The sequence below is a fragment of the Lactuca serriola genome, chromosome 2 (genome assembly GCF_051521515.1).
Source record: "Lactuca serriola cultivar US96UC23 chromosome 2, Lser_US96UC23_V15, whole genome shotgun sequence".
Lineage (NCBI taxonomy): Eukaryota > Viridiplantae > Streptophyta > Magnoliopsida > Asterales > Asteraceae > Lactuca > Lactuca serriola.
Window position 1 is genome coordinate 153,742,395 of NC_136409.1, and position 17,034 is coordinate 153,759,428.

Genomic DNA, 17,034 nt, shown 5'->3' on the forward strand with positions numbered 1-17,034 from the left:
AAGATGGTTTACATTAATTTTTGAAAAGAAGAATTAAATGCTTCTTTTGACATCGCACAATGGACACAATGGACGGTTGATGTAATTTACTCTAATACAAATAAATATAAATAATAAATCTATTATAATAAATAATTTTTTTGTTATGTTATATTCTCATTTATTTTGATACATGTTATTTTATAGTTATTTTAAATTAAATTTTTTTCACATGTTATTTGATGATTTTTTTCTCTATTTTATTAAATTACATAAAGTATTAAAATATAATAAATATTGAGTGAAAATATCACTTCTATATTAAAGTCCTAAAGTCCTGTCATTTTTTTATTAAAATTAAGAAAAATGAAGATTTCAATTTTATAATATCATTTTTTTTTTCGATCTATGGATAGTTTGTGAACTAAATAAGTTTCAGCTTGACACGGTGTATCTCACGAGTCACGTCACGAGTTCAAAATGAAGTCGGTCCTTACCAACCCGCCAATCGCCATGGAACTATAACGCAGTAACACAGGCGTTTGGGAATTCGGTAATCATCCTCTAATTCGTTCTATCCAGTATCCACATTGTTTGAATCACGTTTCCTCTCTTGCTCTTTCAGGTGATTCTTATTAGCTCAATATGTTCTTTGATTAGCTTTTCTCTACTATACTCTGTTTTCGTATTTCTCGTCCAGAAACTTAAACATAGGAAGATTTCAGTAGTTAATTAGGGTTTTCTTTTAGAAAATTGAACTGGTTTTGCTAATTAATGGATCAAATCGGAACCAGTACGACTCTATCACAGTCCTTAGTGTGTGTTTCATGCGTGGTTCTAATATTGGCTGGAGTTATGGTATGATTGCAATTTCTGATTACAGGAAAGGGATTTTGATACATCTATCTTATTCTGTTTGAATTTTCGATGGGAAGATGAACACGGAGCTGTTGGAGATTCAACCTGAAGAAGTTAAGTTCATATGTAAGCTGATCCTTCTCTCTGATTTTTATTTGCTTTCATGCTAGATCTGCTAGAAGCTAAAGTTGATACATGAAACTTAATGGTTATAGAGGTAAAATAAGTATATTACGTGTTCAGATACACCAAGCAATGTGGCCTTGCCAATAAAGGAAAGTTAAATATGTACTATGAAACCACAAAACCGTTGCCTTACCCATGGTAGATGAAGCAAAACATTCAACTTTTTTGATGGTCTATGATGAAAGTCACAAAGTCTGTGGGTCAATGATACTGATTGTCAGTGAAGACAGTTATAGCAGTTATTGGTGGCAAAAACTAGGTCTTATCATATCTGTTACAAGTTTTTTGAAGAAACATCATAATCTTGTTGTAATTCATGATCTTTTCAATAATCAGAACCAACAAATTTATGAGTTTGTTTCACTAAAAGTGATCATACTCATTTTTTCACTACAATCAATGTATTGACATCTTGATAACCCATTCAATCAAGCATGTATCAGCATTCTAATTCAATCATCAATTAGACATATACCCATTCTCTAATACCATATTTTGTAACTCCACTCAAGGGGATAGATGAAAACAACATTCATTAGTCATTCTTATATAGATATTCTTATAATATACACACATTGATTTTTGAGGGTGCCTTCCTTTTACATGGCTAAGTCTATTACAAATACAGATCTACAGTTTTAATTTTTTATATAAGAATGTGCTAACTCATAATGTTCTTATTCTCCATTTCACATTAGTTGAATTCCAGAAACAAAGCTCATGTTGTATTCGACTGACAAATAGATCTGATCACCATGTTGCTTTTAAGGTCCTAACCTTATTCCCAACATCTAATCTCAATCTTATCTCTAAAGATTTGATAACAGATAACATCAGATTTATCATTATCCACCTGAAGTAAAATTTTTGGCAGGTTAAAACCACATCTGCAAAGAAATACTGTGTCAGACCACATACCGGAATCATTAAGCCAAATTTAACATGCTCTTTCACAGGTATAAATATAATCTTTATTCTTCAAGATTCTTGAATGTGGTGTTGGAATTTGGATGCTACTGATTTGCTGATAATCTTTTTCACAGTTACTATGCAAGCACAAAATGCAGTGCCTTCTGATTTTGTATGCAAGGACAAGTTCTTGATTCAAAGTACAATTGTTCCCAAGGGTACAAAAGAGGAGCATATCACATCTACAACGGTTGTTATAATGAACTTATGAACTAATGAAGATGTTGTTTTGAATTAGAAAGTTGATTCTTTTATCTGATTTATTTAATCTTTTTAGTTTTCTAAAGAGGAAGGAAAGCATATTGAGGAAAAGAGGCTTCAAGTGATCCTTGTTAGTCCACCCTCCTCACCTGTGTTATCTCCAATGAATGAGATATCAAGGATAAGGCCATATAATGCATCCCCAGAATCAAATGATGAGTTTGCTCAAAGATATAGCTGTTATGCACCTGTAAGATCTTTCAGCTGTGTTACTTAATTTGTAATCATAGAGAAATGGAATGGTGTTGATGATTACTAATTATTTTGAAACTTATGAAAGGTTGAGGAGGGAATAGAGGTGTCAAAAACTAGAAAGAGTGTTTGTGTAGTGGCAATGAAGAAGGAGCAATCTTTAGCAAGGAAGCATACAGAAGAGCTGAGATTATCAAATGATGTGGAAGAGATGAAGTCAAAACTCAGAGAACTTGAGTCACTGCTTCGACAGGTCAGCATGTTGTTTTGTATTTGGTTGGATGGAATGGAATGGAATCACTCATTACATTCCATGACCATGTTTGGTTAATGGAATGGAATGGAATGAAATTTTGCAGGAAAAGCTTAGAAATAATGAAAACACAAGAACAAAAGGGCAGATTGGATTCCAATTCCTGTTTGTTGTTGTGGTGGGACTTTCTGGGCTTTACCTTGGATACATGTTGAAGTCTTAACCGATTAAGACTTAAGACTTAAGACTGCATGCTTATTACCAGGTTAGTGTCTGTCTATATGTGTGACTTTCCATCTTAGTATATTTCGAAAGACTCTTTTACCCCTGCCATAAAACCTGCCACTTTTGAGTTTTGACTGATTGTGGATTTTGATAGAAATTTAAAGACCAAATTTACTTTCGTTACTATTAAGATTGAAGTTTATTTATTTCGTTTATCTATACATGCTAAGTTTTTATTATTATTATTTATTTTGAAGTCTTAACGGGTTTGGGTAAGATATTTCAACGCATTCAATAAACGGGTTGACATCATACAAAAATTAAACAGAAAAGGTTAGGGTTGAGGATTTCAACTTCAATATTACTCGAAAACGATCTGTTTATTTATATGCAAGTTATTATTTATTTATTTATTTATATTTTCTAGATAAACTAAAAGACCCCAAAACCAAAACCATATGTAAAAGAAAAAATGAGTTGAGTCATTTTGTAATGTGGAAACAACTTGTCCGACACGACATGATACGTTTTCCTGGTCTTTGGCTTTGTAAATCCATTAGATCGCCATCATTTTCTAAATAAAATAAATGTTTTTGATCATTTCATATATTTGCTCATTATATGGTTAAAATTTTCAAACGTCAAACACTTGATTGTAATAAATTATTACAACTAGGTGTGAGACCCGTGTATTATACAGGTTTATAAAACAATGTTTAATATAAAGTTATACACATGACATAATAGTTTTACATAATACAAAGGATATAATAAATAAAGTAAATAATTTAATATATAATGTAGGAGAATTGAAAGGTTGTAGAGCATTTATTTATGAAATTTAATAGAATGATCTACCTTATATATATAAATCTCAATAAAATATAGATTTTAAATTTAAGAAAATGAAAAATACAAGAAAATGACAAGCGAAAAAAATAATTTAAAAACTATTAGAAAATAATATGTGTCAAATTCAATGAAAAGATGATATTTGACAAAATTGATTTTCATTTATTAGGTTAGATTTCAAATAGTAGAAACCTTTTATACATTATCTCATACAATTTGTTTCATTACACCTAATTATTTGATTTTGCTTTTTTGAACGATTAAATTTATTAACATTAGCAAGAAGCTAAAAAACTAAGTAATTACAAAGAATTAAAAAGCTAAAATTGGGTTTTGTAACAAAGAAATCAGTTAACTTTTAGTTTGACACTTCTATGAACTATCATCAATTGAATCTCGGCTCATTTTGATCCAAACACCAAAGCATTCATATATAATTCAGAGATAGCAGGGTTGATATGGCCGCATCCAAAGTTGTACGTCTGTATCTATAAGATTCAATCTAGTAGCCACCAGATTAAGAAGAATCATCTAAGCAAGAATATTATTTTTTGGTTTGAGACTAAATATATTAGATCTCGTAGCCTCACTTGTAGACCCGTTCGTTAGGGGTAATTCTTGAATTTATAAAAATAATTAAATAAAATAAATAATTAATGAAAATAATAAAAATAAAGTGAATTAAATGAATTTAATAATTAAATGGTTAAGTAGGGTAGATTTGGTAAATTTTGTAAAAGGAATAAGATGACTAGGGTAGATTTGGTAAAATTTAAAAGTAGTCATAATGATAGGGTGGTTTTTGGGTCAAATAAAGAAGTTGAGGGGCCATTGGTGTTAAGTGAACAAAGATATGAACTCAAATATCCTAAGGGCGTGTTTGGCTTAGCTTTTAAAAACTCAAAAAACTTTTCCAAAAAGTTACAAAAAGTCAGGATTTCCTGACTTTTCCAAAAAGTTGTTTTTTCTTGTATTAAAACTCCAAAAGTTATTAGTTTGCCAAACATCTTTTTGTTTTTTTTCTTTTACAAAAAGGATTTTTGGCTATGAAAAGCTAAGCCAAACAGCCCTTAAGTCTTTAATTTAATTTCATGTTTGTGGAAGAGGAAGAGACTTAGGCCTCGTTTGTTTTTCTACAAAAGTATTTTTTGAGCACTTTTCCCTTCTGGCGGGTAGACGTTTTGCAAGTGCACGTCTTCTTCCGCAAACTTGGAAAAAGACAAAAGACATTTAACCATTTCCAAAACAAACAGCACCTTAAAGTGACGGTTTTGAAGCTTGAAGAGAGATTTGGAGTTCATTGCAAGTGTTGTTGAGAGTTTAGAAGTATAAATCCACATTTTGTTCTGATGGCAAATAAGATCAAATAAGAAAACACAACCATTTATCTTGTCACATTTAGAAAAAACTTTATATTTTATTTATATAGAAAAATCTTTACATTTTCGGTTACCTTTCAAATTTGTCCAAATATTAAGAAGTTAACGGTTGTTTGTGAATTGTTATTTATCTTGTTCGGTTTTAAGTTGACATAAAAAAAGAATAAGTAATGTCATTTATTTTTGTTTGAGTAAATGGTCGTTGAATAATGATTTATTTTCACGTTTTACCTTAGAGAAGATGTAAGATAATTTATTTTTTCTTCCATGTTAACCTCAAAACGAAAAAAAGATAAATGTTATGTCACTAAACAACCAATAACTTCTTTAAAAAACTAGATATATGGGTTAATGTGAAACGTAATTGAAATATAAGAGTTTTTCTGCATATAAACAAAATATAAGAGTTTTTCTGAATGCTAAATATGGTTGTGTTTTTCTGCATTTTCTCTTGTTTGGAAGTATGTAGATAATTTTAAACTCATCTCTATTTCCACGAACCTTCATAAATTCAAAGTTATGAATAATTTGTGTTAGGTAACGAGGTGTAAATGATTGATTCTAGATTGAGAAGTTAGTTACAACCTCAAATTCGTCTAAAACAAAATTTAGGATCGATTCATTTTTTGAAGCTCAAAACCCTAGAACTGTTTAACACTACGTTTGTTTATGTTTGTTTATTTAATAAACAAATAAATAAGAACAAGATATTTTGTGTGTTTGGTACAAGCAAACATAAACAACGACCTTGTTGGTTTATTTATGTTCGTGAACGTTTGTATATGTTGGTTTATATTTGTTTATAGTATTATATATGTTGATATTTGTTTTAATTGTTAGTATGATGTTGGTATTAATAAATGGTCTAATAATTGATGACGAATTTAAATGCGATGAGCAATGTGAAGTTTTTTAAGTTTGATTTTTTTTTGTAAAAGTATATGGATGAAAATGATATTAGAACTTTATTTTTGAGTTACTTTTGGATTTTTGGACGTTTTACATTCTACCATTTATGTATAATTATTTTATTTATATATGGTTACTAATTTGAATGATGCTATTTATGTTTATTTATGTTCATTTGTTTATGTTTGTTGATGCTCATTTGCGTTTATCGATTTATATGCGTTTATGTTTGTTTGTTTATGTTCGTTTAACATCTTAATGAACAAACACAAACAAACATGAACCATGTAATTTTTTTAAACGAACAAACATAAATAAAAAATTGTGTTTGTTTATGTGTTCGTTTTCATTTGTTAGTTCTATTAAACTATTAAACCCGAACAAATAAACATAAACAAGCATTGTTCATGTTCGTTTGGTTTGCTTACAATCTAAGTTTTTTTATGCTGAGTTCCTTCATAGTAAAATCTAAGGGGTCAAATTAAATAGAGAAATTGTCGTCACAAGTAAATTTTCTAGCAACTATAAGGTTTTTGATATTATTATGAACATGATAAATTTGGTTTAGGCAGAATGGGAAATTTAGGGTAGATGTGATAGTGTTACCATGACCACTAACTAGTAGGGATGAGATTTAGAACCGGAAAACCGGATCGAAACCGGAATCGGACCGGAACCGGAACCGTTAGAACCAGAATATATAGAACCGGTTCCGGTTCCGGGTTTAAAAATTGACTTTATCCGGGTTCCGGGTAATCCGGGTTTGGGTCCATCGGGTCCGGGTAAACCGGGTCTAAAAATTGAAACCGGTGTTTGGAACCGGAACCACTTTTAGGGCCGGAACCGGTTTTTGTGAAACGTTTAAAAGATGCATATCTCATTCGTTTCAACCCGGATTGACATAAACTTTTTTCCAATATGTAGTTTAGAGTTTGTACATGATTTTAGACTATAAATTTGCCATTTTTAGTTATATATTCATTGACTTACACTCCCCCAAAGTCGAGATATCAAAGCTGGAAGTTTTTAGTTTTTTAGTTTTTTTGTATTCGGTAAAATATTTAAAACACGTATATCTAATTCGTTTGAAGTCGGATTGACATGTGGTTTTTTCCAACATGTAGTTTAGAGTTTGTACATGATTTTAGACTATAAATTTGTCATTTTTAGTTTTATATTCATTGACTTACACTCCCCCAAAGTTGAGATATCAAAGCTGGAAGTTTTTTGTTTTTTAGTTTTTTTTGTATTCGGTGAAAGTTTTAAAACATGCATATCTAATTCGTTTGAAGACGGATTGACATGTGGTTTTTTCCAACTTGTAGTTTACAATTTGTACATGAGTTTAGACTATAAGTTTGTCATTTTTGGTTTAATATTCAATAATTTACAGTCCTCCGAAGTTGGGATATCAAAACTGAAAATTTTCAACTTTTCAACTATTTGTTTTTGTAATTTGTATTCTGTGAAAATGTTAACACATGCATATCTCATTTGTTTAAAGTCGGATTGACATGAGGTTTTTTTTAAAGTGTATTTTAGAGTTTGTACATGATTTTAGACTATAATAATGTTAATTTTGGTTTCTTATTCAATGAGTTACCATCCCCCAAAGTCGGGATATCAATATGAAAATTTTCGAAATTCAACCCACTAAGTAGTAAGTAATTACCAAAAATTCCGGTTTTTCCGGTTCTAAACCCACTTTATCCGGTTCCAACTTACCCACTTTGATGTTTTCGGGTTTTCCGGTTCTAGACCCACTTTACCCGGTACCGTACCCGGAACCGAACTGGAACCGGTTCCTATATACAGGTCCGGTTTCCGGTTCTACAAAATATCGTTAACCGGTTCCGGGTTTTCCGGGTCCGGGTCCATCCGGTCCGGGTTTGGACCTACTTTCATCCCTACTAACTAGGACATGGGTACCATTACCAACGAAAATGTATTTATTTTTATTAAAACAAAAGAAGTTTGACATCACTTTTCAAGTAAGACGTGGAGCCCATATCCATGTATAAGGAATCGTCTGACAATTGCGTCTACAAAGTGTGGAAGGCAACTTCAAGTTTAGTTGGCGTCATTGACTTGCTGCTGACTGATTGCTATGATGCAGTGAAATGAGCCTGATGGTCGGATTGCAACGGTTGATGTTGGGCTAATGTCGGACACAAGCTGCGTCGTGTGCCGATAATATCGTCATGTTGAGTTGGAGTTGCTGTAGGGTATGGACAGGGAGGCTGAGCCTACAAATACCAACTAGATCGATAGACAAATTACGATGGTGATGATGATTTGACACATACTCATCCCCGACCACCTCGTACTCCCCAACGAAGGGAGGAGCGTCTACCACAAGGCTTCCTATGACCACCATTGTCGGTTGTAGAGTGAGATGAGGGTGGGGTTTGGATGGTGGTTTCCACATGATGTGTTGTAAGATCATGTTGGACATGTACGTCTAGTTTGTTGCATCTTGTTTCTTCCGATAACAGTCGATTCAGACTAATGACGGTAGCGACGGTGTCAAAATCATCCTTGGTGAGGCCGAAGACTAATTGAAGCACCATCTTCGTTTCTTAAATCGGGTTGTCGACATTAGCTAGTTGATCAACAAGGTTTTTGAGATGAGCACGATAAACCATTTCGATGTGTTTTGTGAGTCAATATCTTCCTTATAAAGGTTTGTATAATTGTTTGCCTTTTTATTAATCCAAGTCGATTATAAATACAAGATATTCCTTATAATTATGGGAAAGGTATACACAATAATTACAAATAAATACAAATATATAATTATCTTTTAAGAGTAATAAAAATTAAAATTTTAATTTATTGTTCTTTTAGGTTTTACTAAACTTTCGCCTTCCATTTAGGTTATGTTTAGCGTATTAGCTGAAAAGCTAGCTGTTAGCTAAAAAGCTAGCTGATAGTTAAAAAACTAGCCGTTATGTGAACAACTAGATGATAAAAAATAGCGTTTGTTAAAACTAGTCGATAAGCTAGCTTAAATATATAAAAAAATAACATTTAGAAAAGTATATTTTTTATAATTAATTAAGGGTATATTTGAATTTTTTTAAAAAGCTTCTGAAAAACTAGTCCAAGTAGTTTTTTAAAAAGCTAGCTTATAAGCTATTTTTTTGCTTGTCAGGCATGACAACCTAAAAAAGCTCGAAAAATAAGCTAGCTGGCGCCAAACACAACCTTAATCTCAAGAAATAAATAGAAATTTTAAAACCTTCAACCCAAATTATTTCTTTGTTTTTTCATCTCTTTGTTTTTTATCATCTTCATATGTCTTCTTCATTTTCTTTTCTGTGCACAAGGTTCCATCGATTTAAGATATGCTCTTTTTGATTTTGTATGCTTTGTCATAAAGATTGTTTTGGGTTAAAAGTGTGAAAAAGATGAACTAGCACTAGTTAAAGAAGATGTATGGTGGTGGCTTCATGAGTATTTTCATTAGGGGGTATTTATGTAATCAAGTTTGCTTTCTTTCTATTTTTAAGATATGTTTGGACTCCGGGTCTTCAAGATATGTTTGATTTAAGCTTCGATTTGGTATTGGATAGTGGTGGTTGTCGGAGGAGGTAGACTGTGGTGGATCCTTAAGGTTGAAGGGAGTCATGCTTTGAGTGTCTGAACTCTACATCAATTCAATAAGGAAGGAGGAAGAAGAGGGGAGGGGGGGGGGGTAAAGAGTAGGGAAGAAGAGAGGGAGAAGAGAGACAACAATGGTGAGAGGAGAGAGACTAGGTACACACATGCTGAGTTAGGCCACCAAACTCAGCATGTCAAGCTCGTGGCACGGTGTTTGTCGGGTACATCTCGGATAGATTCGCCAAGTCCTAACCAAGGCCACTCCGTGTAGCCTAAGAATAAAAATACAAGTTGGACTTAATTTTTCAAAAACAAGAATAATGGGTTTAAAATCAATAAACCATTTTTAAATTTTAAAACAGATAGTTTTTAATAGAAAAATCTATGTAGATGTTAAATGAGTGTTTGTGGACTATGCTAGTTGACTAAACCACCATGTAGCATGCTATATATGTATGGTAAGGAGTGATAAAATTTGAAAGTTTACGGTTACAACTTACAACACAAAAAAAAAAAAAACGTTACGGACCATTTAAAATCAAAGCTAGTAGTTTGTTGAGTTACAATAACACTAATTTGGTGGGAAAATAGTTGATTCTTAAAATACATAAGAGAAACAAGAAGCTAGCAACCTATTCCATCAAACCAAGAGTTGGTGCTATGTACTTAACGCTTGATGTTCACAACAGAAATTGATTAGAAAAATAAAACCCACCAAATAAAAGCTAAAATCTTGACTAGTGTAAATTTTTATACAAGAAATCACTTCTTCCATGGATCTTTTGGTGTTACTCATCTTAAGGTAATTTGTAGTAGGAACATGAAGAGGGAAGAAGAGAAAGAAACAAAAACCTAATATTTAAGTTTTAATAAACAAAAAGACAAATTAAAAGAGAATATTTGGGCACTTTTACATCGCATAAGATTTTATACAACCATCGTGGTAGTATAAAAATTTCTTATATATGCATAAATTAAGAGAATCTTTGGGCCGTTTTACACATTTAATCTTCTCCAAATCGGTTCCCCCTCACCATCAATGTAAGAGCACACACTCAAGTCAATGTAAGAGCATGCACGCAAGTCGAGTGATTCAAGGTGGCGACATCCATTAAGAATCACCTCCAACCCAACATTTGTCATCTTGTCTCCAATGAGTTCAAGATGCCTTAACTCAGGTAGGTTTTTTCCGATAGCTATTGCTCTCTCATTAGGAAACCTTGACAACTCACGGCTTCTCAATGGATTATTGTTCAGTTTCAATGTTTTTAGCATGGGACAGTAATGTCCAACACTTTCAATAGCTTCTTTCGAGATATGTGTTACGTAGATACTGAGTTCCTCTAATACTGGTAATTTCTTCAAAGCGTCACTCCAGCTTATATATGTAACCTCGAAACAATATGAGATTTCAAGCCGCCTTAGCTGACTTGATCTGTTAAAGTAACAAAACCGATTAAGAAGTTGTTTGATAGTTGCTGGTTAAGTCAGTTGTAGCTCTGATTAAGTCAAAGGCTTGACTTAGTCAAATTAAGTCAGACTTAACCACTTATCAGGCATAGTAAGAGTCATATCAAGGCAATAAGGCAATAGGACCTAATGAGACGCTTTTAATTATGGTATCAAACAGTTTGAATCTGACCAAGTGATTAAGTAGATCCAACCTCTTACTATTCATAGTAAGAGGCATATCAAATAGGAAACCCTAAGAGACAAAATCTTGAATGCACAATAAGCTCACATACGTACCTATCGGCAACATACTGGAGAAGCTCATTATCGGCAAAACCCACGATTGTGATATCAACCAATTGGCCTTGGCTTCTATCAACAACATGCTTACACATCTCCCTTAGTGGTGGTAGTTGATCGACTCTCGCATGATTAACCGAAAAATCTATAACTCTCCACATCATAGGATCCTTGCAGATTTTACGCCAACTTGTGCAAACTTTCTGGGCATTCTCAAGTATGTCAAAAGCATCAACTCTGTGTAGAATGTTAGCCATTACATCATATGGGACGTCCACCCAATTTCTCTCTTCTGGTTCTTGTTGTTTTGATGGCGATGTCATCCTAACTTTAGCATGTACAAACCAACAAAATCATACGTAAATGATAAATCTAAGACCGTAATATTAGTAAACCCTAGTGCTTGCAAATTGTCGTTATATTGTCGAAAAATCGCCGTGAATCACATAGACTACATAAAATATTAACCATCGTGATTTAGAATGTAGGCAGAAATGTAACAATCTTGAATACTAACGCAATAATTTAAGTAGTCTCGCTAACCACGTCGATTTAAAACAATGGTGATTATATGGTAGGGCTAGAATGAAGTGATTACATGAATGCAGAAGATAGTTTAACATACCAGTGTGAAAGGGGGACAAGTTCCAAAACGTCGTCTATCGGAGAGATTTGCAGACGCCGGAATAGCGTAGCTTGTGATGAAGAAGAGAAGCAATTCCGACTTCCGCCGCTTGTAACCTTATTATGTTATGGGCCTAATAAAACTGTTACTATCTAGGTGGGATTTTAATCAGGCCCGACGTATTATTTAATAAAATTTATATCTTATATTATGAAAAAAAATTGATTATAATAATAAATAATGTTTGATATTCATAGGATACTAGGTGATTAAAAAATAGTTAAAAAAATACCCATTCGTTTTAAAAAAATTTGATGCAATTTTTTTGGGTTAAACGGCAAGGGCAGATTTAAAGAGGGAGTTATGGGGCACTTCAAGCGATATAGTAAGTTCATAAAAAATGTATAAAATACCATACAAAGGTTATTTTTTGTGATAAATGATGCGTTATTTTGTCAAAAAGAAAAAAAATGTATATAAACCAATTCAAAAATCAAAAATGTAAAATTTCAAAAAAAAAAAACCCTAAGTCATAAATTTATTTGGGGTTATGAACAATCTAATGAGTAAGAATGTAACATCCTAAATTTCAAACAAAAAATTTCTTTTAAAAACAATAAGTAAGATCAAAACATTTTCATAAAAGATTAGAGTAATAGGTTAATTCAAAACATTGTAAAACCATAGTGTAAAAAATGTATCAAAACCGAGTTTTGGAAAAACATAATATGATCAAGTCAAAAAAAAAATGAAGTCATAATCGTCTGCAATGCACATACAATATAGTCAAACTGGAGCTTACCCACCATATGAAGAACAACATGAAAAACATTAAATCTGCAACTATAAACCAAAGCTTAGTGAGTTTCTCAAAATATCAAATACATCATAGTAATAACTATTCATGCAAATAACGGTCTATTTGACTTATGGTTCTACAACACCGATGTTGTCATCAACTGAACGACCTATTTGACTGATAGTATTGTAAAAATTGTGTTGCCGTCAACCCAATGACCTATTTCGGCCCAACGACATATTTCAACCTATTGAAACATATAAACATACAAGCAGCCAAACAATACCCTGCTAGTCTAACTAGGCATACAATCATGTCATAGTATTGCATAAACAACCAACACATAGAGGATCTAATCATTACATAAGTAATATAATTAGAAGACTCATCGGAGCCAAGCCAACAGAGGGAACTTTACTTGTAGCATCCCATGATCTTAATAGAACTTTTGCAGGTTCTTTTTATAACTTTCTATTATAAATAATGCATAATACTTTTTTAAAACTTAAAACCATTAAATGATACATTCTCAACAACTTCTCCTCACGTTAGGTCACATGCCTTACAGTAACTAATACACAATACTTGATAACTAAATGATACATTCTCAACAACTTCTCATTCAGTTAGGTTACAAGGCTTGCAGTAACTAATCGGCAATACTTGATAATATTATTTAAAGTTTCAATAATTAATTTCATAACATTTTTGACATAATAATTAATGGATTAAATTCGAATATTGTATATATGTGATGTTGGCATTCAATATGTAGTTTAATATGGCATATTTAGTGAGAAAAATAAAATATTTTAATTTTTAAAAACATGTCATTAAATTCCATGGAGTTTAATATATTACAATTTTTGATAGAATTACATGAAAAATAAAATGCCCATGATGCAATCAATTAAAGTCTAATGAATTTCATGTTAGCCCGTTCAAGAACATATTTGGCATTAATTTCTATTTAAAAAGACGTTCCTTGCATAAACATTGAGCCAAAGTTTTTAGTGGAAGAAGATAGACTTTGAAAACGCACATTCAAAACAAATTCATCCTAAATCCTAATCACTATCAAGTCAACTCAACTCATTACTGGGTTCTAGTCGTCTACGAAGCAATCAGAGCTCGATCAGTGAAGGAATGGAAGAGGGAAATCAGGCGATGAAGCTGTATTCGCACCCCATGAGTTCCTGCTCTCGTCGTGTTCGCCTCGCTCTCAACTTAAAAGGTTTCTCCTCCGTTTAATCCTCACTATGTTTCTATAACTCATTAAATTCCAAATATCCATACATCTAATTAGATCTGTTGAATATTACTTCCCCCACAAACAGGGATACAATTACAATATAGATTATTAACATGAAATTTTGTTTACAAGTCAATACCAAGACTAATCTATTCGTATTGGGAACTACAAAGTTTGATTGTATGAAATTTAAAAAGAATACTCATTCAATTCAACACCATTTGAGTATGTGCTTGTTTCTTGTATGAATTGCAGGGATCAAATATGATTGCATAAATATTACCTCCACAAATCATCCAGGTGAGAATACTAAATCTTACATGAATTTGACACTTCGAAATCTGAAATGGGTACTTCCCAAATTTAGTAAGAAAATATATGTCAAATTTTATACAATTTTGAAGGCAACCACATTTAAATGTAATGATACCTACTATTCCTTACATTACAGAACTTCTAAAGGTGAATCCTATGAGATATGTGCCTGCACTTGTCGATGGCACTATTGTAATTTCAGATTCTTATGCCATCTTATTGGTAAACTTATATATATTGTCATTCTTCTTTAAGCTTTAGCTTCCTTCTCAATTCTCATATAAATTATAATCTATATTAATATTTCATGTTTGATCTTTCTCATTTACAGTATCTAGAAGAGAAATATCCTCTGCATTCTTTATTACCTCAAGATCTTACAAGAAGAGCAATAAATTACCAGGTTTTAAAGCGTTACATATTAAATTATTATTAATCACTCATATGATGTATTAAATTCCTTGCAATAGGTTGCAAGTATCATTTCTTCCAGCATTCAACCTCTTCAAAATATGACTTTAGTTGTAAGTAGAACATTTAGTGAATATCTCTGTTTAATTACATTTTTTATTTTTATAATTGAGTTGCCCATTATCTTAAATTTGAACAGAATTATATTGGGGAAATTGTTGGTCCTGAAGAGAAGCTTCCTTGGGCTCAACTTCATATCAGGAAAGGATTTGTAGGTAATAACTTTTGCACAATTTAATTATCTTTTTTGTTTATTCAAGTCCATATTAAATCAAATAAAATTCACAAATTCCTAATCATGTGACCACTTCTACAGCTCTCGAGAAGCTATTAATGAAGTATGCTGGAAAATATGCAACTGGAGATGAAATTTACTTGGTATGTTTATATACTTTGTACAATAAGATGAGATTTTTGTATTAGATTCCATTTTATTTAATGATGAGTTGGAATATTCTTATATGTATTTTATTTTTTTATTTGTTACTTGCAGGCAGATTTATATCTGGCACCCCAACTTGATAATGCAATCAATCGTTACAAGCTTGACATGGTACTAATATGTAAACTTTTTTTATCTTCTTAGTTCTTAAAAATTGCATATAACTTGTGTTGCTTTCATTATTTTTTTTTCTTAACACCATTATTACAACCAGTAAAAGTAAAAGTTGTGTTTTTATTTATTTGTGCAGAGTCAGGCTGAGTTCCCTCTACTAATTAAATTAAATGAGACTTACAACAAACTGCCATCTTTCCAACAGGTGTGAGTGTCACATGTAGGTCAGTGGTGATTTATGTACAATAATTATGAAAGTTGAATCTTGTAGTTTTTTTGGCTTTTGTAAACGTTGTATGTGTAACTTTTGATGAGTTTTATACGAATTTGTAAAAACTAATGTTTCTTGCCTCATTTGTGAGAATGATGTTGATTTCGTATAAAGTATTGGAGAATGATGTTTCTTGCCTCATCACAATTGCCATTTTCTGGGTTGAATCAACCTTCACATTTTCTCCAGCCCTTCTTGTTTTTCTATGCAAACTTCACAAAACCAACATGGTTTCCAACTTGTCGTACCAAAAACCCAAAAACCCAAACCATCCCGACTGATTAAGAGCTCCAACACCACCATAATTACTATTTGTACGGATATGCTCCTGCCATACTACTGTCGAGGAAGCCGAATTTGCACGTGTGTGGATTGACATCTCAGAGGACAGTGAAAACGGTAATGTACAAACTGCTAGTACTTTTTGGACTGTGTTACATATCATTTTCACAATACAATGCTCCGTGGTGCTTATCGTTTACACCAACAACTCAAGTCATAATGGAAGGACTCAAAATAAAAGGCAGGGAAGTTGAACAACCTCTTAATCAACGTAGAAGTGTTAGGAATGATGTAACGTCCCAACTTTTGAAACAAAATTTTTCAGTTTTAATTCAGAGATAATCATTCTAAGTACATTCTTAAAGATCTAATAAAACTATTTGTTTCAAAATACCAATCAGAGTATCAAGATCATAAATAAAATTACAGAAGTCTCAAAACGTATCCAAGGATGTCATGCAATCATACCCTGCTCTTCCCCTTGCTACTAGAGAACAACCTGCAACATTTAAACTTAAAACAATAAGCATAAAACTTAGTGAATTTCCCAAGATATCACAAACAACACAAGATAATGGGCCCAAACCAACGAGTCTAACCCAACCATGCAGGTCTAGCCTAACGGGTTCAACCCAACTATGTGGGTCCAGCCTGACCGGTCCAACCCAACCATGCGGGCCCAGCCCAACGGGTTAAACCTAATAAGCATATAAGCATACAAGCAACAATCAAGACCCTACCAATCTAGCTAAGCACACAACCAAGCATACATCGACACTCAGTGTCCTACACAGTATAATGGGGAGACTCACCTGAAATCCATAACTAAATCTGACTACCCGAAGTCCCAAAGAATCAGCTACATGAATTGCGTAATCTAGTCACAACAGTCTATATCTCAAAACCTCCAAGTTTGATCCCAAATTCAAACTAGTTAAAAAAGTCAGAAAGTCAACGGTCAACAACATGCACGTCGTGACCCTTGACCAGTCGCGTCGTGATCCACTAAACGGCAAAATAGTCGGCAACACTCCAAAATCACGTG

At 32.5% G+C, this 17,034-nt stretch overlaps 3 protein-coding genes across 4 annotated transcripts; 2 read left to right on the forward strand and 1 right to left on the reverse strand.

Moving 5' to 3' along the window:
• Window positions 1-407: 407 nt before the first annotated feature.
• On the forward strand, window positions 408-3,092 carry LOC145090512 (vesicle-associated protein 1-2-like). 2 transcript variants are annotated; one of them, XM_079028684.1, is made up of 8 exons: window positions 408-532; window positions 863-963; window positions 1,722-1,792; window positions 1,898-1,979; window positions 2,067-2,182; window positions 2,270-2,443; window positions 2,534-2,698; window positions 2,805-3,092. In XM_079028684.1, exons 2-8 carry the CDS (start codon window positions 915-917, stop codon window positions 2,919-2,921), a joined length of 774 nt encoding a protein of 257 aa, XP_078884810.1. In that variant the 5' UTR covers window positions 408-532; window positions 863-914; the 3' UTR covers window positions 2,922-3,092. The 2 variants fall into 2 exon arrangements, with proteins under 2 accessions (XP_078884810.1, XP_078884809.1); XM_079028683.1 differs by having other exon boundaries at window positions 420-604.
• A 7,570-nt stretch (window positions 3,093-10,662) lies between these two features.
• On the reverse strand, window positions 10,663-11,741 carry LOC145089677 (putative F-box/LRR-repeat protein 23). Its single transcript, XM_079028080.1, has 2 exons — window positions 11,416-11,741; window positions 10,663-11,101 (listed from the first exon to the last, which is right to left on the reverse strand). Exons 1-2 carry the CDS (start codon window positions 11,739-11,741, stop codon window positions 10,663-10,665), a joined length of 765 nt encoding a protein of 254 aa, XP_078884206.1.
• Window positions 11,742-13,831: 2,090 nt separating this feature from the next.
• LOC145087073 (glutathione S-transferase zeta class-like) lies at window positions 13,832-15,848 on the forward strand. Its single transcript, XM_079024974.1, has 9 exons — window positions 13,832-14,076; window positions 14,350-14,394; window positions 14,546-14,631; window positions 14,741-14,812; window positions 14,880-14,933; window positions 15,020-15,095; window positions 15,197-15,258; window positions 15,374-15,433; window positions 15,573-15,848. Exons 1-9 carry the CDS (start codon window positions 13,989-13,991, stop codon window positions 15,645-15,647), a joined length of 618 nt encoding a protein of 205 aa, XP_078881100.1. The 5' UTR covers window positions 13,832-13,988; the 3' UTR covers window positions 15,648-15,848.
• Window positions 15,849-17,034: the final 1,186 nt, after the last annotated feature.